Source organism: Trichoderma virens (assembly GCF_000170995.1).
Source record: "Trichoderma virens Gv29-8 chromosome Unknown TRIVIscaffold_90, whole genome shotgun sequence".
Lineage (NCBI taxonomy): Eukaryota > Fungi > Ascomycota > Sordariomycetes > Hypocreales > Hypocreaceae > Trichoderma > Trichoderma virens.
The window spans coordinates 1290146-1314279 of record NW_014013659.1 but is presented as its reverse complement, the minus strand read 5'-3'; the positions used below and the strand labels follow the sequence as shown (position 1 = coordinate 1314279).

The 24134-nt window shown below is 49.9% G+C and overlaps 9 protein-coding genes across 9 annotated transcripts; 5 read left to right on the top strand and 4 right to left on the bottom strand.

Moving 5' to 3' along the window:
* Positions 1-316: 316 nt before the first annotated feature.
* Positions 317-1601, top strand: TRIVIDRAFT_232312 (uncharacterized protein; the record flags this gene model as incomplete). Its single annotated transcript, XM_014095477.1, has 3 exons — positions 317-353; positions 448-672; positions 744-1601. The coding sequence occupies 3 exons, from the start codon at positions 317-319 to the stop codon at positions 1403-1405; spliced, it is 924 nt and encodes a 307-aa protein (XP_013950952.1).
* Positions 1602-1724: 123 nt separating this feature from the next.
* TRIVIDRAFT_65497 (uncharacterized protein) lies at positions 1725-2486 on the bottom strand (the record flags this gene model as incomplete). The annotated part of the gene is made up of 1 exon (XM_014095476.1): positions 1725-2486. One exon carries the CDS (start codon positions 2484-2486, stop codon positions 1725-1727), a length of 762 nt encoding a protein of 253 aa, XP_013950951.1.
* Positions 2487-3664: 1178 nt separating this feature from the next.
* Positions 3665-6578, bottom strand: TRIVIDRAFT_56842 (uncharacterized protein; the record flags this gene model as incomplete). The annotated part of the gene is made up of 3 exons (XM_014095475.1): positions 3665-6055; positions 6123-6234; positions 6325-6578. The coding sequence occupies 3 exons, from the start codon at positions 6576-6578 to the stop codon at positions 3665-3667; spliced, it is 2757 nt and encodes a 918-aa protein (XP_013950950.1).
* A 2498-nt stretch (positions 6579-9076) lies between these two features.
* On the top strand, positions 9077-10744 carry TRIVIDRAFT_41322 (uncharacterized protein; the record flags this gene model as incomplete). Its single annotated transcript, XM_014095474.1, has 4 exons — positions 9077-9156; positions 9267-9385; positions 9443-9477; positions 9542-10744. The coding sequence occupies 4 exons, from the start codon at positions 9077-9079 to the stop codon at positions 10742-10744; spliced, it is 1437 nt and encodes a 478-aa protein (XP_013950949.1).
* Positions 10745-10766: 22 nt separating this feature from the next.
* Positions 10767-11600, bottom strand: TRIVIDRAFT_184116 (uncharacterized protein; the record flags this gene model as incomplete). Its single annotated transcript, XM_014095473.1, has 1 exon — positions 10767-11600. The coding sequence occupies one exon, from the start codon at positions 11598-11600 to the stop codon at positions 10917-10919; it is 684 nt and encodes a 227-aa protein (XP_013950948.1).
* Positions 11601-13582: 1982 nt separating this feature from the next.
* TRIVIDRAFT_80282 (uncharacterized protein) lies at positions 13583-16301 on the top strand (the record flags this gene model as incomplete). Its single annotated transcript, XM_014095472.1, has 2 exons — positions 13583-15817; positions 15881-16301. 2 exons carry the CDS (start codon positions 13583-13585, stop codon positions 16043-16045), a joined length of 2400 nt encoding a protein of 799 aa, XP_013950947.1.
* A 252-nt stretch (positions 16302-16553) lies between these two features.
* Positions 16554-17685, bottom strand: TRIVIDRAFT_65502 (uncharacterized protein; the record flags this gene model as incomplete). The annotated part of the gene is made up of 2 exons (XM_014095471.1): positions 16554-17319; positions 17669-17685. The coding sequence occupies 2 exons, from the start codon at positions 17683-17685 to the stop codon at positions 16554-16556; spliced, it is 783 nt and encodes a 260-aa protein (XP_013950946.1).
* Positions 17686-18159: 474 nt separating this feature from the next.
* On the top strand, positions 18160-19275 carry TRIVIDRAFT_65503 (uncharacterized protein; the record flags this gene model as incomplete). The annotated part of the gene is made up of 4 exons (XM_014095470.1): positions 18160-18185; positions 18426-18468; positions 18682-18762; positions 18838-19275. The coding sequence occupies 4 exons, from the start codon at positions 18160-18162 to the stop codon at positions 19273-19275; spliced, it is 588 nt and encodes a 195-aa protein (XP_013950945.1).
* A 2083-nt stretch (positions 19276-21358) lies between these two features.
* Positions 21359-23260, top strand: TRIVIDRAFT_162632 (uncharacterized protein; the record flags this gene model as incomplete). Its single annotated transcript, XM_014095469.1, has 3 exons — positions 21359-21686; positions 21987-22197; positions 22834-23260. 3 exons carry the CDS (start codon positions 21359-21361, stop codon positions 23258-23260), a joined length of 966 nt encoding a protein of 321 aa, XP_013950944.1.
* Positions 23261-24134: the final 874 nt, after the last annotated feature.

Sequence of the window (24134 nt, the reverse complement as noted above, 5' to 3'; positions counted from 1 at the left end):
ATGTGATAGCCTGCCTAAACATCCCCCAGCAACTCCCCAGTACCTCATCAACAGTATAGCAGTCCCTCGGAGCTGATTCACTGCTACATCCCCTGTATTGTGATTTTGCTGCTCAGCGCAGGTAACTTGGCCCGTACCCCGCTACCAAGCCTTCCGTACCGCGTACCTTGAAGACACCCTCCGAACCCCACCTGCCTTAAGTCCCGAGAAAACTAACGCCAAGCCGTATTTTTTGTTGGAGCTGGTCTTTTCCCCAACGACTCTCGCATCTACTCCCTTTCAACTTCCCATCTTCACCAGAGCTCTTCGTGTCAAAATGGCTCCTCCAACGACGCTCAAGCTTACGAATCGCTGTAAGTCCTCTATGGCGTCGCTGCATATGAAACCAGTTGATCATTGATTAATTTCTTATGGCAAAACCTTACTAATTCGTCTTCGACTTGGTAGCTCCCAAGCAGCCGATCAAGAAGCTTCCACCAACCATCGAGGTCCCTGCCAACGCCACGGTCGAAGATGTCAAGATCTTGATTGCGAAACAAGCTGGCTTCAGTGACCACAACCGCATTGGCCTGTTCTACACGTCGACCAGGAAGACGCTCAAGGACCGCAAGGCCCTGATTTCAGAGGACAAGGATGTTGCCGAGGCAGGCGAAGTGCTGGTCAAGGACCTCGGTATGCCTTCCAGCATTGTTCTTTTTTTCTACAAGTCAATGCATTATGACTGACCAAAATTCACCATCTAGGCCTCCAGATCGCCTGGAGAACCGTCTTTGTCGTTGAATACCTGGGCCCTATCCTCATCCACGTCGCTGCCGTCGCTGCCCGGCCGTACCTGCTCAAGGACCCGTCCATGTCGCCGTCGCAGTGGCTCAGCTTCGGCATGATCGTTGCCCACTTCGTCAAGCGCGAGTTCGAGACGCTCTTCGTCCACAAGTTCTCCGCAAACACCATGCCCGCCCGCAACATCTTCAAGAACAGCTTCTTCTACTGGGCCTTCTCCGGCGCCCTCTGCGCCTGGTCCATCTACTACAGCCCCTGGTCTCTGGCCGCCCGCGCCAACGAGCCCATCGTCGATGCCGTTGGCACCGCACTCTACCTGTTTGGTGAGATTAGCAACGCCCTGGTACACTTGTATCTGGCTAGTCTGCGATCGACTGGCGGCACTGAGCGCAAGATCCCGCACGGCTACGGCTTTTCGCTCGTCACTTGCCCCAACTACATGTACGAGATTCTGGCTTGGGCGGGTATCATCACGGCTAGCCGCGACTGGTCTGTTGCGCTCTTCATCATCATTGGCGCCGTGCAAATGTTCATCTGGGCTAAGGGCAAGGAGAGGGCATACCGCAAGGAGTTTGGCGACAAGTACAAGAAGAAGCGCTTCGTCATTCTTCCGGGGCTGTTGTAAGAGGGTTTACGCTATAGATCCATACACATGATTTAGCGAGAAGAGCTTGTAGTGATACTTGCGGCCGAGTATGCCGATGGAAATAAAGTCGGGTTGATAGACTAGCTTCAGAGGTATAACGAAGTAACACGATTTCTTGCCATATGCAGACAGATTAATTAGTAGGATAGCAATGGTACTAATATACTACATACCTATACGGCGTATACATCTATCTGACCTCATGGCGACGCGGCTACCTAGCAACTAACCTATTCACGTACCCCTCTGTGTTATATCCATCTCTTCATCGTTGCCATGCATCTAAAAGGCTAAGACATCACCCCGTCGAAATAGACGCCGTTTCGGAGCCCTTTGCTCGCCCCGTGCCGGTACTTGAGTCTAGGTCCATCAGGCTTCGACTGGCATCGGACATGCCATCCACATCCATTCTCCTCTCAGCACCGTTATCGACACCATTGTTGGCGTTGCCATTGCCGCTATCGTTGCCCTCGTCCTCTTCGTCGTTCATATCTGACTCCCTGCCGCACTCGCTGCAGCTGCAGCTGCACTGACTGCCCCCATCCTCATCCGTATCCTCCCCTCCGTTAGCAAGCCTCACAGTCTCCTCCAGCACCAGAAACCCTCGCTCCAGCACCTCGGCCCAGTTCTGCACATTGCCCAGCTCCTTGACCTTCCTCGCCGCCTTGTCCGCCTCTGTCTTCAGCTTCTGCGTCTCCTTGCGCAGGCCCTCGGTGGCGCGCAGCACGTCCCGCTCCTGCTTCTCCAGCGCCGCGGCGTTCTCGTGCAAGATGCTCGCGCGCGACTGCAGCTCCGAGTCCAGCATGTTGCCGATGGAGGCGACCACCGCGGCGCGCGCCTCGGAGACGTGCCGCTGCGTTTCGGCCGAGGGCAGCGTGGGCTGCAGTGCGGGCGCGGGCGCGGGCGAGACTGTGGCGGCGGCCGAGGCTGTCACCACGGACGGGGCGGACGGCGGCGAGGCGGACTGAGTCTGGGAGAACCAGCGAGGCGACGACGATGGGCCGGCCATGTTGCTGGCGTTTGTGGCCCTTCGTAGGCCGCTGGACGATGCTGCCGACATTGCGCCAGAGGAGGTGCTGAAGCTCAGGTCTCGTCAGGTCCCCTCTCTTTGCCCCTCTGCTATCTCGTCTCTTGTTGCTTTATTCCGTCAACGTTTGGCGTAGCACAGCAATTTGGATGTAGCGATGCGATGTCACTCCATCTCATACACACTGGTGTATAAAGTTGGGTATAAATTTGGTGGACGTTGAGGGAGGCAAAAGGCCCAAGGCATGGACCTCAACTGCACTCCTTCCCTATCAATCCAACCCAAGGTTGCTTGACATCATGCTGCCAGCAGGGAAGGTGCTGTGGGGTGCATGGCAAGTCGGCAGTTGGCAAGGATCATATGCAAGGCTAACTGCCGCTTACTACAACATCAGCTGCTGTAGCACGGCACGATTTCAACGCCAATATTTGGATGGTCATGGCATCAACCAAGTATTCAAGAAGTGATTGAGCTACATCATAATACAGGGTAGCAACTGTAAGTGTTTGGAAATGATGGCGCTATATGGCCTTGTGAGAGAGCCTAGCAACTTCAAACAGTGTGATGTACCAGTGAGGTACCAGCAATAAAACATTGTCAACGAGAGGCAGCGGTCTTCTGTCATTTCTAAAATTCAGATGCACCACTCACTTTACATTGTTTTCATAAAGTACATTCTGATAACCTTTGACCAATTTTATTGCATTCTCCCTCCTCCCCAAGGCCCTCCACCACAAAAATCGAAAAGAAGAAAAATGTCAACGTGACAGGTAATCTAATATACACCAACACTTTGTGCTTCCCATTTCTCTATCCTCTACTAGTAACTTGTTCGTCGTGGTATCGTTGCCCTAGAGTCTAGATATGTCCGTCCAAAGGCACTCCGGTATTGAAGGATCTTGTCGGGGGGCCATCTTCCGTTCAATGCCATCACACCAAGTATTGTCATAACAAAACCATAACTCCAGGGCTATGCAGAAAAAAAAATGAACGTAACAGCATCCCGTCCTCAAGCCAACATTTTGTTCCAAAGCAACAATAATCATTCGTGAAATCCATTCAAGTACGTGCTATGCAAGAATCCCCTTCGCCGGCCAAGGCAACACGGCGAGATCCAAACGAAGAAAAAAAAAAAAAAGAGCAAAAAAAGAGAAGAACAAATCAGTACTGATAACTAGCTTTTGGTTTTGAAAATCTAGAGGGAAGATGCTTCAAAGAGCTACTTTCCCTCCATTCATACGAAATGGCGCGGATCCTAGTTGAACACTAGGACTAAAGGCCGAGGATGGTGTCGGCACGCCATCTGATGACATGGACGAAATCGACGACAGCGAGTTGAATCCAGAGTGGCCCCGTGACATGGTGCCGGTGCGAGACATGGAGATGCCAGGGTTGGCCATGAGTGTATCCGCGCGATCAAAGACGTTGCCCTGGAAAACCGCCGCAAACGATCCCGTCTGCGGCGTGGCAACCGTGGCTTGCATGGCCGGGCCTAGGGCTGCGCTTTGAGGCGTTATTGGGACCTGCGGCGTGGTTGGCGATAGAACGCCTGGTGGAAAGGACCCCGGCGGACCGCCGGCTGGTCTCAGGATATAATTCCAGGGAGAGTTCATGATAATGATGCTCGTCTCCTTCATGCTTTGATGGATGGGCCGCAATCGAGCTCTAGTGTCAGGCGGCAGAGGAATGGCATTAATCTCCGACTTGATCTTAGAAGCCATTTTTGTCCAGGCCGAGATAAAATTGCTGCAAAGGCTCCAAAATCCTGCGTGAGACCGCACTCCTGGGTCCTTCAGCTTGATGAGAGATAATCGGTTCTTCAAAATCTCCGTTTGTTGAATAGCGTCATTACACATGGCAATGAGATTCTTCCAATCTCGTATCATGGCACTCGGGGCTCGCTGTTGCATAGCGTTTCGGATACCTCCCGTCAACTGAACATTAAAGTTGGGCAAGATGTGAAGAACGACATCTGTTGACCTTTGCAAAGCCAAGTATATCTTGTCGAACTGGGCATCTTCCTCGGAAAAGTCGGAGCTGATATCGCGCCCAAACGATGACGGGAACGAGTCGTTGGACCTGGGCGTCGCCGATGCAAGTCTTGCAGTGCGACTGCCTCCGTTATTATACGGAACGGGTATGTCGGTGGCCACCCTGAGGTTGCTTGGGTTATGCATAATGGGACCGCTGCGATTCCGAGGGGGAGCTGGCTTCTGAGCTGCGGGAACAGCCGCAGGAACAGCCGCAGCTACCTCACGGAAGTAAGGTTTAATGGTGTTGCCGTTATCGGGGGCTTCCAAAGTGGGAAGACTATGCTTGCTGTGTTCCATAGACACGGAAGACAGAGTGACACGAAGCTCCATGATACTGTTATATATCAACATCAGGAGCGTCCGGATATAACGAGCATCTCCATTGTTGACAAAAGTATCGATGTTATCGGCCAATAGAGTGCAGACGTGGCCATACGCCCCGACCAGAGTCTGGCAGGCGCGGTGAACATTGGCATTGTCTCCGAACGGCGGCTCATCGTCCTCCGCCACTGCCATGTCATGCTTCTGGATTTCCTGTTCCAGTTCTTCGACGTGAGAGTTGGTGTTGTAGAAAACGATTTCGAGACTCGAGCGTTTTGCCGAGCCATCGTTCGTCAGGGTCATGAGCATCTGGATCATGGGGTGAATTTGAAACACTGAATAGAGAATGCCCTTGGCAGCTTCGATGACGGGGTCGAAGATTTTAGACTCCCGACGGCGCTCGGGGAGGACGGAAAGCCTTCGTACGTAGACTGGTCGCTGTAGAGAGTCGGTAGGTGTTGCTGGGCTCTTGGACGGCGCAGCCTGAGTTCCCTGCATGGCAGAGCCGTGGCTTAGCCCTCGGTAGTGACTCCATCTATTGCTGCCCTCGACCTCGTCGAGCGTGCCCAAATCTGACGGCGCCTTCTTTGCGAGTATTCCCATGCGACGCTGACGACTACTGGATCTCTCCGAGTGCATCAAAGTTTCGGAGTTGCTCCGTCCACGCTCGTTGATATTTCCAATGGTCAAGGGCATAACGCCAGGACGACGGGTGGTGGTGCTTTGCTGTGATAGGCCTCGATAATGCGATCGCGAGGGGATGGGGGGAGGGGGTCGCGCTCCAATGCTAGGTATCCGCATGTCCGTCACATCAGAGTTGCTCACTTTGATGGGGAATCGCCCACTTGGCATGCGACGGAGAGGCATCCGCGGAGTGTCAGTGCCTTCGCTAGATTCGTCGCCAGTCGCCTCCGCGTCACGACCACTAATGACATGCAACTTCATAAACTTCTTAATATGAGCCGTAATAGCCACCTCTGTCACCTCGCCCTCTCTTCCAGAGCCTTCACCGGAAGGACTTGGAGAGGGTATTTGCAGCGCATCCCGTGGAGGAAAGCTGATAGGGTTCCCTTCAAATTTGAGGACTTGGAGCGAGGCCATTTCGGCTAGGCAAACGGGCAATTCCCGGATCTGGTTCTTTGGGATCGAAAGAACTTTGAGGGACGTAAGCCTTGCAATGTCGGGCGGCAAAACTCGTAGCTGATTACGGCCGAGGTCAAGGATTTCGAGAGATTTGAGCTCACAAAGCTAATGCATATGTTAGGTTTAGTCCATGTAACAGTAAGACATAGCAAAGGGATATGTGGGATCGTACAGGCAAGGGAAATTCTTTGATCTGGTTGCCTCTAATGTTGAGGTATCGAAGCGAAACACACTCGGCAAAGCGGGCGGGCAAAGACGAAAGCTGGTTGTGTGATAGGGCGAGCCTATATCGTAACGCCTAGTAGTCAGCAAACATGATCTCTATGTTGGTGATTCCTCTTCTTAAGGAAAAAAAAAGACTGTTGGCTGCTCACCGTTCCAGCTCATTCTTGACTATATCAACCACCTCTTCGGGGAGCTTTTGTATGCCTTTACGGCTCAGATCGATGGTAACGCCCGACTTGAGGCCGGGGCCGACGTCGACGGCTTGGCTTTCATTCTCGAGGGCATGTCGCATTGCCTCGCGGGTAAGACTGATAACTTGGGCGGCCGTCAAGATGGGCGTAGGAGGCGGGTTTCCATTGGGAGGCGGGCCATTCCGGCCATTGGGCAGCGGCGGAAGCGGCATCATGGGCGGCTGCTGGCCGTTCGAAGGAGCAGTGGTGAGAGGAGGACGACGTGCCTGAGATGGATTGTTATTATCGGGCATGCCCATGCCTATGCCTATGCCCCTGAGAGCAGTGGCGGGGGGTCCAGGAGCAGCTCCAGGACTTGCGCCCATGCCAGCAGGCATTCGGTCGGGTCGCTCCATGGCGACTAACCGGGAGGTAGCTGTTCAAATCAACCCTCTTTTTTGGGGTTGCTCGCATGCACACACACACCCAGAGAGACGGTACAGAGCACCTATATCGGATACTCTGAGTCGGCCGTTGGGAGCTTTGGAGGGCCGAGGCACTTGGCAGTAGAAAATGTTTCAGAAGCCCCCTCTCCAACCCTCGCGCCAGAAATCTGGGGAATTTTGCGATTAAGCAGATCGGGGCTGCGACGAATGACCAAGCGAAGCACGTGAGATCATCATGATCAAGCCCGGCCAGGCGCCTAAGGAAGATTTGCCGTTTCGCCTTGCAGGAGGGATTGAAGTGCCAGAGACACGAGGTCGCGAGAGAGAAGTCGGTCGTTGGACGTGGTTTGGACGTGAGGCTCTTGGCGGGATTGGATCGGATTGGGTTGGACTGATTGGACTGGGGCCAGAGCTGGACGGTTAGAGCCCCTGAAACACTAGCGGGTGGTTGGCGAGGACAGTGCGAGGGTCGCTGCGAGGGTGAAGCCACAGCGGCTAGGCTGGCCAACCTCGCCCTGAGAAACGACCCTGATAGGGGACCGCATACCTTACGGCGTCTTTTTTTAGAGCGGGCGCTGGGCTGATCTCATGAGGCTGACTGTGACACATTACATGTACCAATAATGGACATGTACGGAGTACAAGCATTCATCAACTCGATGACCTGTTGTCCTGGCGTTTTCTGTTCGCTGCCTGATGGAGCCACCTTATACGGAGTACTTGTACGAGTACATGTTTTCAACCGTCATATTCATGCTGCGTCGCTCGCCAGGATTCCCGCTCGTATCTGCCTGTACCTGAGATAACTTTTTCTCGTGCAGATGCTCCACCGCATCATCCGGGATTGCCTAAATGCATAAACATTGACTCGCATGCCCTGCAAGCACGAGCGCGGGAAGCAATGCGTTCATCGAGCAATACGGGGCGTGGTCCGGAGTGCTAATGGGGTACTGCTCCGTACTTTGGAGATCGATATCGCCACTTGTTGGGCGCTCCATCGGCCCCCTTTTCCTACGACGAGTGCTCCATGCAGGTCAGCGGATAATACTACTAGCATTGGTACTACAAAGCACTACCAACATCATGTTTAATACAGGTCCTAGCTCCATCAGTAACATTCATTCTATCTCTCGCGCTGAATACCGTAGGGATGGATCAACTCCGAGGCGCCGCTCACAAGACAAGGGTAGATATGTGGTTATGTCCGGATCTTGGCAATGTACTCCCTACAGGTATCCAACACGACAACGCGTAGCTCAAGTGCCGTAGCAAGATGCTGAAGAAATCAATGGATTCCTTTTAACCACTACCATTGCTACTTCCTTCCGGTATCGCTACTTTATGCTCCCATCGCTGCATTTCTCTAATATCTGCTATTATCACTACTATTAAATTTGGGACACGGGATGCCGGATTGCCGCGCAACTTGGGGTGCTGGACGGCCACTCCCATAAGATACCCAGGTAACCAGAGCACTAGTTCCCAGTTCAGCAATTCGCCATATTCATCCTGCCCGCCAGTTGCTCCAGGAAACCGGAGTGCTTATTCTGGCCATGGATGCTGTTGAACCGGACGCAGGAATGCGTTCAGCTTCGCATTGGCCGCAGTACAGCCGGGGGTGAGAAAAAGCATTCAAAGAGAGAAGACGCTAGCATGGCGCTATGCATTAATAATATGGGGAACAGTGTTTAAACGGCCCTGAAAGCTGAATTGTTTACTTGTACCCGTACTTGTACCCCGTACCACAGCGTTTCCGCGTACAACACAAACAGAGAGAGGGCATTTAGGACATGTATTCTGATGGGTTGCTAGAAGCTCCAGGATTGGGTGTTTGCCGTGCACAAAAATAAAAAATTCGAAATGACTGGTGCGACTCTCCAGAGCAACACGAGTTGAAAGCAGTGAACACGTGCCTCCAGGCAACGCCCCCTTAGCAAGGTATTCGCTACTTCGTAAGGCGCCGATGCTAGTATGCGTGCTGCCAAGTGGCGTATCCTAGACTCACGTACCCAGTACAAGTGCTCCCCTCCTACTCCATATCCCGCGTCCCCGAAGTTGGCGATTCGCGTTCTAGAAGAGCGTCAAAATGCTTCTAACACGAGCTAGGCTTCACCCTTTGAATCGCAGCAAACCCGCATGCCATCTCTATCGGTCCACAGCGCACCCAAAGATCTCGATGCCGCGCAGATCTTTACTCACTCACTCGCTCACTCATTGCGCCGCGTCCCAGCCAATGCCAGCCTCTGCCTCGCTGCCGTCGCCCTGAAGTCTAGATTCGCTCTGCCATGCCCCCCCTGCAGAGGGTAAATTCATGCACGGATATCGGGTTCACTCTCCGGCGGCAGTTCCACAAGGACGATTTCAGGTAAGCTCGGTGGATTTGTTTTTCTTGTCGTCATTTCCCCGAGTCGGGTTCTTTGCCTTTCTGGTTCATGTCCTTGCAGACTGACATTCACGGGCAATCGGCTCCTCAAGGCCCCATCAGCGTGAAATCATTGAGGCGGCATTAGGCGGCCATGATGTATACGTCCAAGCAGCCACATCGTTCGGCAAGAGCCTGTGCTTCCAACTGCCCGCCGTGATTGATCAAGGCAGTGAGTTGTTGGCTTAAAGAGGGGAGAAATGGGGTCGACTAATAGGGATCTCGGTAGTTACCATTGTCGTCTCGCCGCTGCTAAGTTTGATGGTACGGTTGGCCGACTGTATGGTTCCTGTCGACATGTGTTGGTAGCTGATGATGCTGCCTGTAGATCAACCAAGTAGAAGCCTTGAAAGCTGCCGGAATCGATGCCAGTTCTTTGAACAGCAACACGTCGCCCGATGAGAGAGATCGCATCCAGCGTGATCTGGAGACCGGCCATCCGAGAACCAGGCTTCTCTACGTCACACCGGAGTTGTGCTCGGGCTCGCGATTCCGCCAGCGCCTGCAGCTTGTACACAGGCAGAAGGAGCTTGCTCGCATTGCCATTGATGAAGCTCACTGTATATCAGAGTGGGGCCATGATTTCAGAAAAGATTTCAAGCGATTATCCTGGTTTCGGGAGACGTTTCCGGATGTACCCATCATGTGCCTCACGGCGACGGCGAACGCCCAAGTACGGCAGGATATTCTCAAAGTCTTGCGTCTCGATGCCACGCCAGAAAGGATAAAGACATTTCTGATGAGTCCAGAGAGAGGCAACCTTCATTTGGAAATCAGATACACCAAAGACGAGGACGACAACCGTCTTTCAGACTTTTTGAAATGGATACATGCCGTGTATGAACGAAGGCGCGCTGAGCCGCGGCAGAGTGAGTTGGCGAAGCAGCGTGAAAGAACCGAAAATGTTTCGGGAATCATATATACAACGTCCCGCGATGAATGCGAGTCGCTTTCAGCCAGTCTCCGAGACGCAGGCGTTGGTGCTCGGCCGTTCCATGCCAAGCTGCCCAAAGATGTCAAGGAAGACACGTTGACCAACTGGATTAACAATGAGCCGGGCTACGATATCATCGTGGCTACCACGGCATTTGGCATGGGCATTGATAAGGACAATGTACGATTCGTCGTGCACTGGAGACTTCCCAAGTCCTTTGAGGGGTATTATCAAGAAGTCGGGCGAGCAGGTCGCGATGGCAACGCCAGCTATTGTTTCCTATATTATAGCCGAGAGGATCTCGAACGAGTCTCGCGGATGATAAAGAGCGACACAAAAGCCGACTCAAACTACGAATCGCGGTTAAGGAGCCTGCAGGCATTGGCATACTACTGCGAGAACATCAACGCCTGTCGACACGCTTCTATATGCAAATATTTCGGCGAGGAGACAATTCCAGCGTGTGATTTCGCATGTGATTTCCATAAGAACTCTGACGATCTCGAAGAGAGATTTGTGAGAGGTTTGGCTAGCGAAGAATGGGTGAGCACGCAGGCGATGCAAGGCACGTATGACAACTACGCGGGGGACTACTGAAGTTATATTTTAAAAAGATGAATGAAGAATAGACTAGGGGCCTGTCAATTGAAAGCGTGGAGAGTACATAGCTATATAGACGAAGGTCGCATGAAATCTAGCTAGAATTGCATAACCCCCAATGCTGTTGCGCCTTTTCCCGCACATATCTATCATACATATGAGAAGATAATCAGTGCTTCTTGCCTTCTTTCTCAGCCCTCTTCGCGGCAATAATCGAGTCCAGCCTGTTCCAGGTCGTCACGCCCTCGAAAAAGATGTTGCTAGTCCATGCCCACCACACCCTAGAGAACCTCGGCACACCATGCTTCTGCAGCCTCCATCTGTCAAGCAAAAACACCTCCACCACATGGATACCAAAAACTATCCAGAAAATCGTCCTGACTATCCACAGGAACCACTCTGGGCCTCCTGGAAAGACCACCTCGAGCGTATCCCATATGCCACTCCCTGGCACAACCCACGGTAAGCCAACACAGCAGATGTAGTAGAAGACGACACCGCCGAGGGGGACCCAGTCGAATCCTCTGGGCCAGGCATATTCTGTAAGATAAATGTCGCTGATACCGAGGGCCTCGCGAGCAGTGACGTCCATTGCGATAACACGAGGGCGGGCTTCGGCCCAGGATGACAAGGGAGGCGAAAATGGGACATCATAAGTGCCGTTAAGGGTCTTGATGGCCATGCCAGTGAGGCTCATGTCCTGTATGGCAGGCGAGGCAGTGGCGGCGCGAGCAGAGAGACCAACATAATGGCGGAGGTAGTGAGAGAGCTCGCGGGAGTGCTGCGTGTTCATGTGAGTGATGATGCGGCCTTTGATCTCCTGTTCGGAGGGAGGAGCTCGGTTCGTCGCCATGGTCCCTTTGTTTGCCGTGAGGAGGTATGGGAGAGAGGTTTCCGGAGTCAATTGAGGTGGGAGAGGGGATATTATTGAGCGAATTCTACTCAACAGGGTGAGTTGATGATGTGAGATGTGGTTGAGAGTGGAGTCGCGGCTAGCTGCATGTGTACTCTTGTATAGGTACCTACCACCTAGTTGGTAATCGCAGCAAGGGAGTATACGATGGGAGCGATAAGAATATGCCACGTAAAATGGGAAAAGATTTGTCTACTCTATTTTTATATGATTTTTCGTCATTTTGACTCGATTGACGGAATTCGAGGGGCTTTCTCGCCGAGATCTAAGACATCCCCTGCTGTGCTGACTGCATATAGTGATCTACTTGGGTACCTGACTTGAGTTTAAGCAACATTGTTGCGAGTTTGCTTGGTTCCAAATTATGTCAGGTTGACTACCTATATATGCTTTGTCGAGGGGAAAAATATAAAGCTTGAGAAGTGCCCGTTATTGTAATTTGCCTCTGGTGTATAGCAAGTTCCAGTGAATAGTACCGGCGGTTGCACCTATCCTGTGTTTGACAACTTCAGCATCCCATCTTACCTATTAGTCCGAGTTCATTGCAGGGTTCTCGGGGATGCGGGCCGCTGCTATTATGGATAGGTAGTTTATTAAGCAGCTGTGCTAGACGGGAGACGCACAACCTTAAGTGAACCTGGAAGTAATCTAACTGTCTCTGGGAAATGTTCTACGAGCGCAGTGCCTTTTGTAAGTGGCCTTTTTTGGCAGCTTGTCATCTCAGCCTCGGTGCACCGTCAATTACGTAGACGATGGCTGAGTTTCACGTGCAAGCGCTATTTACGCGGCCGGATGGCCATCGGAAATGTAAAGGCTGCAACTATAAAAGACTGGAGAAAACAAGAGATCCCATCTTGGATTCTCGGACCCGCAATGTTACCGGCGTTCCGTGAGTCACTCGAAATCCTGGCTGAGGATTTGATCCTAGTGGAGATCAGTGCGACGAAGGAGCGGAATTAGAACCCATCTCCGTCGTTAGCCGGAATGTGTAGAGCCAAGTTGTTAACTTGGAGGTAGTTTCACGATGGCTTTATACAAGTGCCCAGCGGCCCGATAGCCTGTATCCAAGAGATAGAAAAACTCGATGAAATGCTCTTACAGAGCTCAAATTATCCTTGAACCTGGCTATAGAGAGAGAGCGTTCATCATCAAATAGGTCGATAGATCGCCGAATGCTACGTGACAGTAGCTCCGGACCCGGAGGCCAAGGAGCCGTTGGGTGGGTTGAGATGGTGGGTTTGGTTCGCCGGAGGAGGCCGGATATGTCAATTTTAATCAGCGATTCGTGGCCCGCGCTTGGCCAGTTTGGAAAGTCTGAGCGAGCTGTGCATCATAGGTCGAAAAAGCTGTCAGGTCTGGATAGTGCGGAATGCAGAGATATAATTACGATCGAGGCAGCAGTTTCGCGAATCGCGTGTGACCCTGGGTTAAAACACCGAAGTCGTCGACATGCAGCACCGGGTAAATATTCTTTCATCACATCGACGCCGTTTCGTCATTTTCGATAGACACGAGCGAAATACGACGAGAGCCGCGCACGCCGGAAAAAGGAGCCGGAATTAACATACATATATATACACACGTATATATAGCGAGAAGGAACTGGTAGGGGCGTATTCTTGGGGTTTTCTTGGCTCTTCAACCCATTGCCTACCTGCGTGAACTCGGAGGTCCGAGGGATGCCAGGGCCAGCCAATGACTAAGCTGCGCATCACTTTCTGTTTCCGGAATAGACCGTCGGTCCTCGGCTCGGACTTTGCCTGAAAAGGCGCCCATGACACAAATTGCAGCTTTTCTTTATCAGATCAGATTGATAAAATTCCCAAACCACCAAACATTTTTGACCCCGGGACCCCTCCTCTCGCCTTGCGCAGTATTTCCCTAACTCTTTTTTTTCGTCGTAACTCCGACATATCTTCGCCATGGCTGATCGCAGTGAGAGCCCGGACTCCGACGGCGGTTCGGTATCAAGACACGACTCTGACCAACCACCGGCCCGCAAGAGACAGCGCGTGCGACTGAGCTGTCTCGAGTGCCGCCGCCGCAAGCTCTCGTGCGATCGTGGCTTTCCGTGCGAGCGCTGCATTAAGAGCGGCACCCCTGACCGCTGCAGCTACGAATCACGCAACGGAGAAGTCGTTAATGCATCATCCGGCATTCCTCCGTCCTTTGCGCAGCTGGACTCGCGCCGCTTCGGGATTGGTGATGCGGTTTCGGGCTTCGGCCCCCGAGACTCTGAGCTGGCCCGCCAAGATCATGACCGCATCCGCAGACTGGAGCTGGAGATTACCCAGCTGAAGAACCTTCTCACCAGGCCTGGCGGCTCAGCGTCTCTAGACGGGAGCACCGTCGTGGGCAGCACCAACTCGCCGTCGACGCAGAAGGATGAGGGAGCCGATGGCGAGGCGAGGCCCCCCGCGGAAGAGCAGGAGATTATCCAGAAGAGCGGCATGGCAGGTGAAAATGGCGAGCTGCGCTTCTTCCGTGGCAAGGGCTTCCGCACTCGCTACTTTGGCCCTCACAATGCCAGCATGGCCTTTGTCGAGTTGACCGGCCTTTGTCCGTTTATGCGCGAGACGGCGGATGAGTGGCTGCGGCCGGTGATTCTTCATGATCGCAAGGACCGCAAGCGCCGCCAGGAGGAGCGAGAGACCATCTTTGAGCAGTCGGACCCGGAGCTCGACGCCCTTCTACCCCCCAAGGAAGAGGCCGATGCCCTCATAAATGTCTATCTCGAACAGTTTGAGCAGATCCACCGCATTGTACACGTGCCCACCTTCCGCAAGGAGTATGCGGAATTTTGGCTTCCTGGAAGCAAGCAGCGATACGCAGCCTTCACGGCTTTAGTCTTGTCGATGATGGCCGTAGCGAGCTGCGTGCATACCCACGAGTCGCTCAAGTTCATTGGCATGATGTCGAAACCACGACACATGGCTGAGAAGTGGATTGTGGCGTGCGATGCGTGGGCGACGAGGCAGAGCCAGAAGCACCGACGACTCATCCATTATCAGATCGCCTGTCTGCTTTACCTTGGCAAGCGCGTTAACACCATTAAGAAGAAGCGCTTCTGGACTAGCTCGGGAAATCTGATTCGCGATGGCATCGCTGTAGGACTGCACCGCGAGCCGAGCCACATGGGCGGCAAGATCACCGTGTACAACCAGGAGATGCGGCGGAGGATATGGGCAACAGTGCAGGAGTTTGACATGCAGGCGTCGTTTGACCATGGCTTGCCGACCTTGGTGAGCCAGCTTCACTTCGACACCAACCCTCCTCGGAATCTGGACGACGAAGACTTCGACGAGAACACGACGATATTGCCACCCTCTAAGCCGGCCAAGGAATATACGTTTTCTTCGTTCCAGAACTTGGCGCGGCAGAGCTTGCCTCTGCGTCTCGAGCTCAGCCGTCTTCTTACCGGACCGGTATCCGAGATAGACTATGACCAAGTCATTCGTTATACCAATGACTTGACACATGAAATCGATGCCCTCCCTTCCTGGGATATGAATCCTGAGAACAACGGCGATAGCAAGAAGAACCCATTGATCGCATACACGTTACTGCACGTCCAGTTGCGGCAGTACATTACCCCTCTGCATCAGCCCTATCTCAAGCTGCGCAAGCAAAACTCCAAGTACCAGTACTCGGAAATCATCTATTACAATGCCGCGCGGGATATGGTTCTTTTGCATGACAAGCTGTACGAGCAGGGCGTACGAGCGCTCAACTTCTTGCGAGAGGACGCTCTCACCACGGCAATCAATCTGTGCAGCGTCACGATGCTGCAGCCTCGCGGATCGACAAACATGATTATGATCAACTCCCACCACACGGTGAAGCTCATCGAGAAGTGCATTGCGATGAAGGAAGACCGCCTACTGCGTTGCGGCAATAACGAGCCGTGGGGTTACTCCATCATGTGCGCGGCATTGGGGCTTCTTGAGGCCCATCTGGGAACCAAGACCACCGAGGTGGCCAAATCTACGTCGGCCGAGAGATTTGTAAATCTTCATTATAAGCTTCTTGCCAACCAGGAGCCTCCTCTATCGTCTGCTCCATTGCCAGGGACTCCTCTTCATCCCCCTCCCATCGGCCCAATTGCCGGGCCAGGTATTGGCCCAGTACCTGGCTTGGAGCTGCCCGACGGAACCAAGGTGAGTAGTAACTACCTTTCTCCCATTCTATTTCTTGTGATACGACACTGACTTCTTTTGCAGTCTGTAACACCATTTGCCTTCCCAGCGCCCCTGCCAGCAGTCCCCGTGGATCCATCATGGGGTGTGAATGACAACACACAGCCCTTTAATCTCGACCCAAGCCTGGAGCTACTGGGTCTTAATCTGAATGAGATCTGGGGAGAGTCTTGGGAGCTGGGGCTGTAAAACACCCCCCCAAAAAAAGGAGCGACTGTTTTTGTACGTGAAAGCGTGTGTGATATATAGGGGAGGGTAGCCTGTTTTGTTTTCTTCTCCCTGACATCGAACTTGTAAAAAAAAAGGTCGGCGTTTTGCTTGTACTTGTACGAATGGCGTTTGGTGTATATTATAGAGATACCATGTAAGTATCACAGCTCTTATGTTTCTGCGACATGTTGCGGCGTAAGATGTATGTAATATATGTTTGCGAATTTTGCTATGCAGTTTGATAGTCGAATCTTCGGGTTACTGGTCTACATTGGTCTAGTTATAATTGAGTATCTATATGTGAGACCGTTATCTCAGCCTTGAACGTGCATCTAGGAGGATATCGTGAATGTCAAGTCATTGTAGAACCTTGATTGGTAAAGTTCTACAAGGTCATCAAACAGGTCTAATTCAAAAGGACCCCGTGTCTGATTATTCGACAACTCAAACCATCGGTTATAAAGATTATTCGTCACTCTTGTCAAAATCAACTCGTCCACAACTTCCAAATCCTTGGCGATTGCCGCTGGCCTGGGCCCGAACCATATCGGATGCCCCGTTTGGTTGCCTCCAGGCCTTGTCTGGTGAAGACGCCAATCCTGGCGGCGAGGTTGTCGACGTAGCTCTCCATCTCTTCCTTCGTATCAAACGCCTGGTTGACCCAGCCAAATTCCGCAGCGGTCTTTGCATCTGCGCTTTTGGCGGCCAGGAGATACTTGGTTGCGCGGCCTAGTCCGATCGGACGCGTGAGATACTGCAATCCGCTTGCTGCGTGTGTAAGGCCGATGGCTGCTTCGGAGGCACCGAGCAGTGCGCCTGTGCTTGCGAAGCCCATGTCCATCCGCACAAGTAATTCGTTGCCAGCACCCTCCGCACGGCCGCTGACTTCGCCGATGAAGATGGTCGGCACCGTACCAAGAAGGCGAGCTACGTTGTTGTAGGCGTAAGTGACCTCTCTGTTGGAGAAAGGAGGATGTAGAGGATGGTCTGTTGAAAGCATGTAGAAGTCGAGGTGCGCAAGGAAGAAGTCTAGATCGGCACTGGAGAAGATGACGACTTTGGGGGCAGCGTCTGAAGCATGATTCTTCTCAAGATTTCGAAGCAAGGTTGTAAAATCGGAGATAATGTCGATGTCTACAAGATTGATCGGGGGGTGGTCAATGAGGACTCGTGTGACGTTGCCAGTAGTGTTGAATGAGAATTTTTTATAGTCTTCGGGTGCTCCGAGTACTTGTGCTAAGGGGGAGACTCTCCTGACGGTCCGCGATAGTCAATTCCTACAACTCGAGCACTAAGTTTAATTTGAGAGAGTACAAGCATTATATTGAGCTTGTGATTTGGCGATGAGGATTAGCATTGATTCTCAGCCTCCTAAGCCTCTCTACGATAAAGCAGTTTCCATGTTCTACTCCGCGAATTTTGATTGTCCACGTTATCTATCTTAGGCGATCAGCCGAATACAACAATTATATGTAAGCTACAGAAAATCTTTTCCTCTCGTAAATTCGGCTTTTGTCTGTGTAATGAGAATAACCGTAACACCTTTGAAGGTGACTTTTGATTTCTAAAACAACTCTTTGAGTTACTGCCATCTGGATCTACCTAATGCCTGGAGACATCTTGTCTAAGATTGGATAAAGATACCCTTCCGATTTTCTCTCCTGGTGATCATCGACTAAATCGGTTGAAATTTTCTTTTTTCCATCATATATTTCAATCTTACATGAATTTGTTTGTCAATGTTATTCTTCTTTGGGCTCCTCTAATTGATGATGTCTCCTCATCCAACAAAGGGCCATTGCAGCAAGATTGGACAAAGGAATCTCTTCATAGGGTCCTCAGGCTAGTCAGTTGAATGAAAAATGTTAGGTCTGTGCTATTTACTACGGTTTGCGTATCTCCCCTGAAAGAAGACCAGAGTTACTTCTTTGTCTTCTTTTTAAGAAGGCATCAAAGGTGAACATAGCCTCTGTTACATAAATCCAGCCGATACACTTTTCCGACCTTCACTGTTCTTCTCCTCAGCATCGCGTCTGAGACAAAAATCGCAAACTAGCTGGCGAAGTAATTTTACGAAAAGTATTTTGGCCACGATGAGTGAAGAGCAATGGAATTTCAGGTTAGTCTACGTTTCGCAAAACGAAACATCTTGATGACCAAGGCTCACACACATATTACACCTAGTATTTACCTAGTTGGATTTCCTGACGTCAAGGGAGATTCATCGACCAGTCCAATCGCTACCCATATGAAAAGGCTTCTCTCAGAAGCTCGAATATTCAACCATAGCGTTTTTCAGGAAGTTACCTCTAAAATTTCTGAACATCACGGGGTTTCAGATGAATCTGTGGATATAAAGCATATTTGCGGACCGGAAAACTCGCGTCATGATGGCAATAAATGTAAGATGGTATAGGCAAGTGCTTAAAATTTTTGTACTCACAATCACTAACTGTTTCCCCCCCTTATATTTGCAAGACCTGGAAGTCTCTCTTCAGCATGGACTTGTGGATGTTTTTGGGACATCCGGTGTGCTCAGTGATCCAAAGCGCGAATTCTTCTTGTTGGCGTGGATTGAAGATGAAGCTATAAAGCTTCTTGACCACATTCGACAGAATGTTCTCCAACAGAAGGGACCTCTCCTCCATCGAATAGTACTTGCTGGCCATGGATTTGCTGGAATTGTTGTTAAAAAGGTGAGAGAGATGTCAAATGGTCGCAAAACTAGTTCGCAATGCCTAGTTTTACTAACTCTCTGATTGTAATTACAGGCTGTTACTATGGCTAATACTACTAAGAGGTTCTACGACGTTGCTTTGGCTATTGATGCCTTGCTATTCATTGATTCACCTCTTCAGCCAACAGACCAACAAAACTGGGATGAGTTGTTGCTCAAAATGTTGGATGCGACAAACATTAGCTATCGGGGTCGCCTGGCAGAGATTCATCCTGGTCTTATAGGCTCGCTATCTCAGATATCATACGACTTTTGTCAGTTTGCTGCCGAATACAGAATAACAAGTATCATCAGAAAAGTCAACAGCGACGAATTTGAGACTACAAAGTTCAATACTCCATTTGAAGAAGTTATACCGATATTCCGGACGCGTGATGAGATGTTGCGTTGCTCAATGCAAGATGCGGAATACCTCGGGTTATTAAAGAAGTTGTTTACTCCGCGTTACGTCAATCGAGGTATGTACCGTTGATTAATAGATACTGAATTGGTTGAAAGAATAAATAAATCTGCTTTGATAAGATATTGACTTGATGCTAGGTTGCGATGTTCGAGAACATCGACTGCAATCAGATATTAGAATTGACAGTTACTTTGAGCTCCTCCAGCGCCTCTCATCTTCGCAATGGCTCATGCGCAGCAACAAATTAATGGACCGTATAGAGGATTTCGAAATATTGAAGAAGATTTACCATCCTTACTTAACTAAATCTCTCACAAAGGAAATAATGGGGCGCTCTATTGAGATTGTGAATCCAAAGCTTCACGGAGGGTCGACTTTGTTGAGGCTTCTTTGTCGAGAGGTAATCGAAAGCTCACCTGTGGTCCTCATTGATGGTAACAACATACCACAGCGAGGAGAGAATACAAGATACAATATGTATATGTCTTCCATCCATCAGATCATCTCACAGTGGCCATCCCTGTTTCTTCCAATTCAGTCCATGGCAATCGAGATCATGTCTCAGAATGTATGGACAGAGGAGGTGCTTCATACTCTCCTATCTTCTATTCTCATCAACTCAAATAGGACGAAGTTCGTTGTTGTGATTGATGATTTTGAATCATGGCCATTTAAATTACATTTTTGGATATCCATGATCCAGAATAATATTTCAAAAGCTATGGGCTCAACACTTTCGATCCTGACCTGCAGTCGAAAGGACATCATCGAACCTACCCAGAAGAAACTTCAAAAGATCAAATTACGAATAGACCCAGAAAAGCACGCTGGCTTAATGACGGCTTTCATACACGCAAAATTGGATCATTTCCTTAGCCAGAATCTTGGATCAGCTTCTGCCAGGGCAGAACTAAAAGCTCATATCCTGAAGACTGCAATTCCATTGGTCCACTCATTTGAAGGATCATTTTCTTCTATGAACGCATATTTGATGAATCTGGTATACTCAAACCCGCCCTCTTCGATCAGAGTAATCAGAAATACGATGCAAGGCATCCCAGTCACACGAGAGAATATCTACAGACATTTCCTGCAGGATCTATTCCATAGACCAAAAGAAGTGCTCTCTTGGGCTGCCAAGGTACTGTCATGGCTTCTACTTGCTCTCAGACCGCTACATATTAAAGAGCTTGCGGTTGCAGCTGCTCTGGCCGAAGAGCATCTCACTCTGGATGACGTTCGGGATGATATATCTCTGGATATAGAGAAAGATATTCGTGAACATCTCGGACCCTTTGTTAGAATAGAAGGTCAATTTGCCTATCTGGACAGTCAAGAACTCAAGAGCATCTTGCTACTATCTGATGGCAATTCGCCCAAAGAGTTCAAGATATTGAGTGACCATGACTTAGTCCGAAACTCTCTACGTTATATCTATCTAGCTTTCACCCGTTCGCGAGAAAAAGAAGAAACATGGGAAAATTGTCTCTCGCAAATTTCTCATAAATACCAAGGCCGAGGTTACGATGAGCCTGTTTTATATCTTTTGGAATATGCCTGCCGATTTTGGCCCATGCATGTACACCGCTGCAAGGGACTTGATGAAAATCTAAAAACTGAGGTTCTTCAATTTTTCAAACAACAATCTTATATTACAAACATGTGGTTCAGGCTGTATCTCTTGTGTCACGGCCAGGTATCCAAACCATTTACGCAAGATCCAGAATTGGAAGAGATGAAAGTGCAAGTTCTTGACGATGATGATACTACGGTAGATGAAACATATGGATATCAGCCTCGGCCAGTTATTGAAATGGCTGACTACGTTGGATTATCTACAATTATTTTGGTACTTCTCCCCGATTTGGAGACAGACGTGCTTAAGGAAGATACAGCCAGGCGCGGATACTGGGATCACAAAGTTGTCATCCGGGACACCAAATCTAGGGATTATCTAGATTTAATCATTGAGAACGATGATGAAGTAGAAGAATTATTTAATGCTAATCGAAAAGAGATGGATGGCCACTTTCTTCTTCATAGAGCTGCTATATCAGGCCGTTTGAGAGCTACCAAAGTTCTTTTCAATATTCTCAACAACCACAATCCATTACTTTCTCATACTAATTCTGACGGCCGAACACCTTTACATATGGCAGCAATTTGTGGAAGCGAAGAAGTACTTCGGTTTCTCATTAGCAAGGCAGTCTCTGATACATTGCCTGATATACTTGATGCCAAAGACAACTACTCTGAAACAGCATTGATGGTTGCCGTACGAATGGGCAACGTGGTAGCCGCAAAGATTCTGGTAGAGTCTGGTGCGAAAGTCAATACCCAAGATGACGCAGGAAGAACTGTCTTGCATTTTGCAGCGTCTAATTGCCCGCAGTTAATCACAAGCCTAATGACTGCAAACAATGGCATCGCCTTTATGGCTGATCACGATGGATGCACTCCACTGCACATTGCCACAAAATGTGCAAGCCTGAATGCAACGTCGTTCCTTTTAGAAGCCTCTGGCGAATTAGGGCGCCTCTCACAGATTATGAGCGCGAAGGATAACGCGGGCAAAACAGCAATGCATTACGCAGCTGAGCTAGGCTTGGAGGAAATCATCCGATTTCTCGCTAGTACGGCATACGCAAAAAGGGCCGAAATGGATGAGATAGAGAAAGTCGCAGAGATAGCAGCTATATCTGGCCACATTGAAACATTGCGCGCGATTGTTGGTCACGAGGATATGAAGAATTTCGGTCACCAAGTTCTGAATGCCGCAGCATGTTCCGATCAACTGCTAGTGGTTTATTATTTGCTGCAAAACCACGTGCCTCTCAACAAGACACTTAAAGACGGCCACATCGTCCTGTCAAACGTATTATCAAAAGGCTCTATAGAAGTGGTACGCGTTTTGCTAGAACATGGTGCCGATGTTCAAGCGGCAGATTCTAAAGGGAGGAAACCTCTCCATCATGCTGCAGAACATGGGATGTATGAGATTGCGGAAATGCTTCTTGCTCATCAACCTATTTCGGATCGAAAAGCCATGATTGAAGCTAAAGATCTAGAAAGGTACAGGCCGCTCCATTATGCAGCAAGAGCAGGGGAGGTAAAAATGGTAGAGTTTTTACTGCATAATAATGCAAAGATAGACGCACCATCTGCAAAGCAACAGACTCCTCTTCACGTTGCCGTGGAGCACCCGGCAATGATGCAGCTTCTGATTGACGCTGGGGCTGATCTGAACGCTATCGATCATATTCAGAGAACTCTATTACACTGTGCCATTAGCAAGCGTGCCATCGAATCTGTTAGATTTCTTTTCGAACAAGGCGCATCGTTGGATGCCGAGGACTTCGAGTATTGTTCTCCTATGAGATATGCCATTGAAGAAAACGACGCAATTATAGTGGAAGCGATTATTCAGTTTCAAAGCAGTCTGAGCAAGCCCCTGGAAATTCCTTGGAAGGATCTGCTAACAGCAATTGACTCCTCAGCATTGGAAGCTCTCCGGATCCTGATAAAAGAGCTACCGAGCATCATCACAAAAACGGGTTACAATGGCACCTCGCGTTTGAATCAGTGTGACGATGGTTCGACGCTTTTGCATCGGGCGGCTGAATTTAGTGAGATTGGGATACTTCATATCCTCCTTGATGCAGGCTCGGATATAGGTGCATTGAGTATTACGGGAGAGACGCCATTGTTTCGCGCAGTAATATCCAACAAGGCGGACAATTTAAGACTCTTAATAAAGCGCGGCGGAATGGTAAATGAATGCAGGAAGGATGGCTGGATGCCTCTGCACATCGCCGCATATTGTGGTCATATTGAGAGTGCTGTTGCATTACTGGAGGGAGGCGCATCAATTAATCAACTTGCCGTCTGCCAAGCGACGCCTTTATACTTGGCTCAACAAGAAAACATGGTTGAGATGGCCAAACTGCTTCTCAAGAGAGGGGCTGATCCCAACCTGGCAGCGGATAGAGGCACGTCGCCTGTTTATATTGACAGGAAAGGAAAACCATCACGATATCTTTTGGGGGTCAAGTGACCCCAACTACATCCACTGTACCTACATGTAGTCATACCTCCTCTCTTCTTAGTCACTTTAGTTATGCAATCTTTCTTCTTCTTCTTCGTATTTCGGATTCTAGTCACCCTGCTTGCTTGCATTTGAGCTTAGTGCCTTTGGTACTCTAGCTTGTTTTCTCTTTGCCACCGTCTTTTCGTTCAGGATCTCTCCGTGACCACTCACTATATTGGCTTGAAAAGGGGTGCGTTATTCCTCTGATATGTATAAAAGTAACATAGATTGGTGACTTATACGTGTGACGTTCATTCTTTTATGAAGAATGCAGTGCCTCAAAAAGGGCATGCGAATGCGCCTGGGGGCGCGATGAAATCTAATAAGGGGCCATAACTACATACATACATGGATTTAAGATACCCAGCATCTGATTTCACATGATTCAAATGTCAATCGATGATTAAATATGACCGTAAGTAGTGGGAAATGAGGGTTCCGACAAGTTCCCTCCATTGCGATGCGCTGTCTTCCGTTCTACGAGCTCTAGGGTTTCAAAATTGGAGCTATATAGCTCCGTTTTCTGTAACATTTGAAATTGTCGAGAGGATCTCGAAAATAACTACACTTTTAATGGATATAGATAATTCGAAAAAGCTGAACTTGCCACTGGTATATAGCGCATTCTACCTGCGTTATGTTATAAGTTAATGGTAGTGTTCATCCACTCACCACGGCAACGAAGCTGAATTTGCAACCCACGAGACCGAAAATTACCAATTCTAAAAACTATCAAGCCGCATGACGGCCTAGATTACACCACTCTCGTTGATATTGAACTTGTCATTGGCATTGAGAGAAGTTCTTCGCCTAATGTGGTGGCAGCGACCTGCAGGACGTC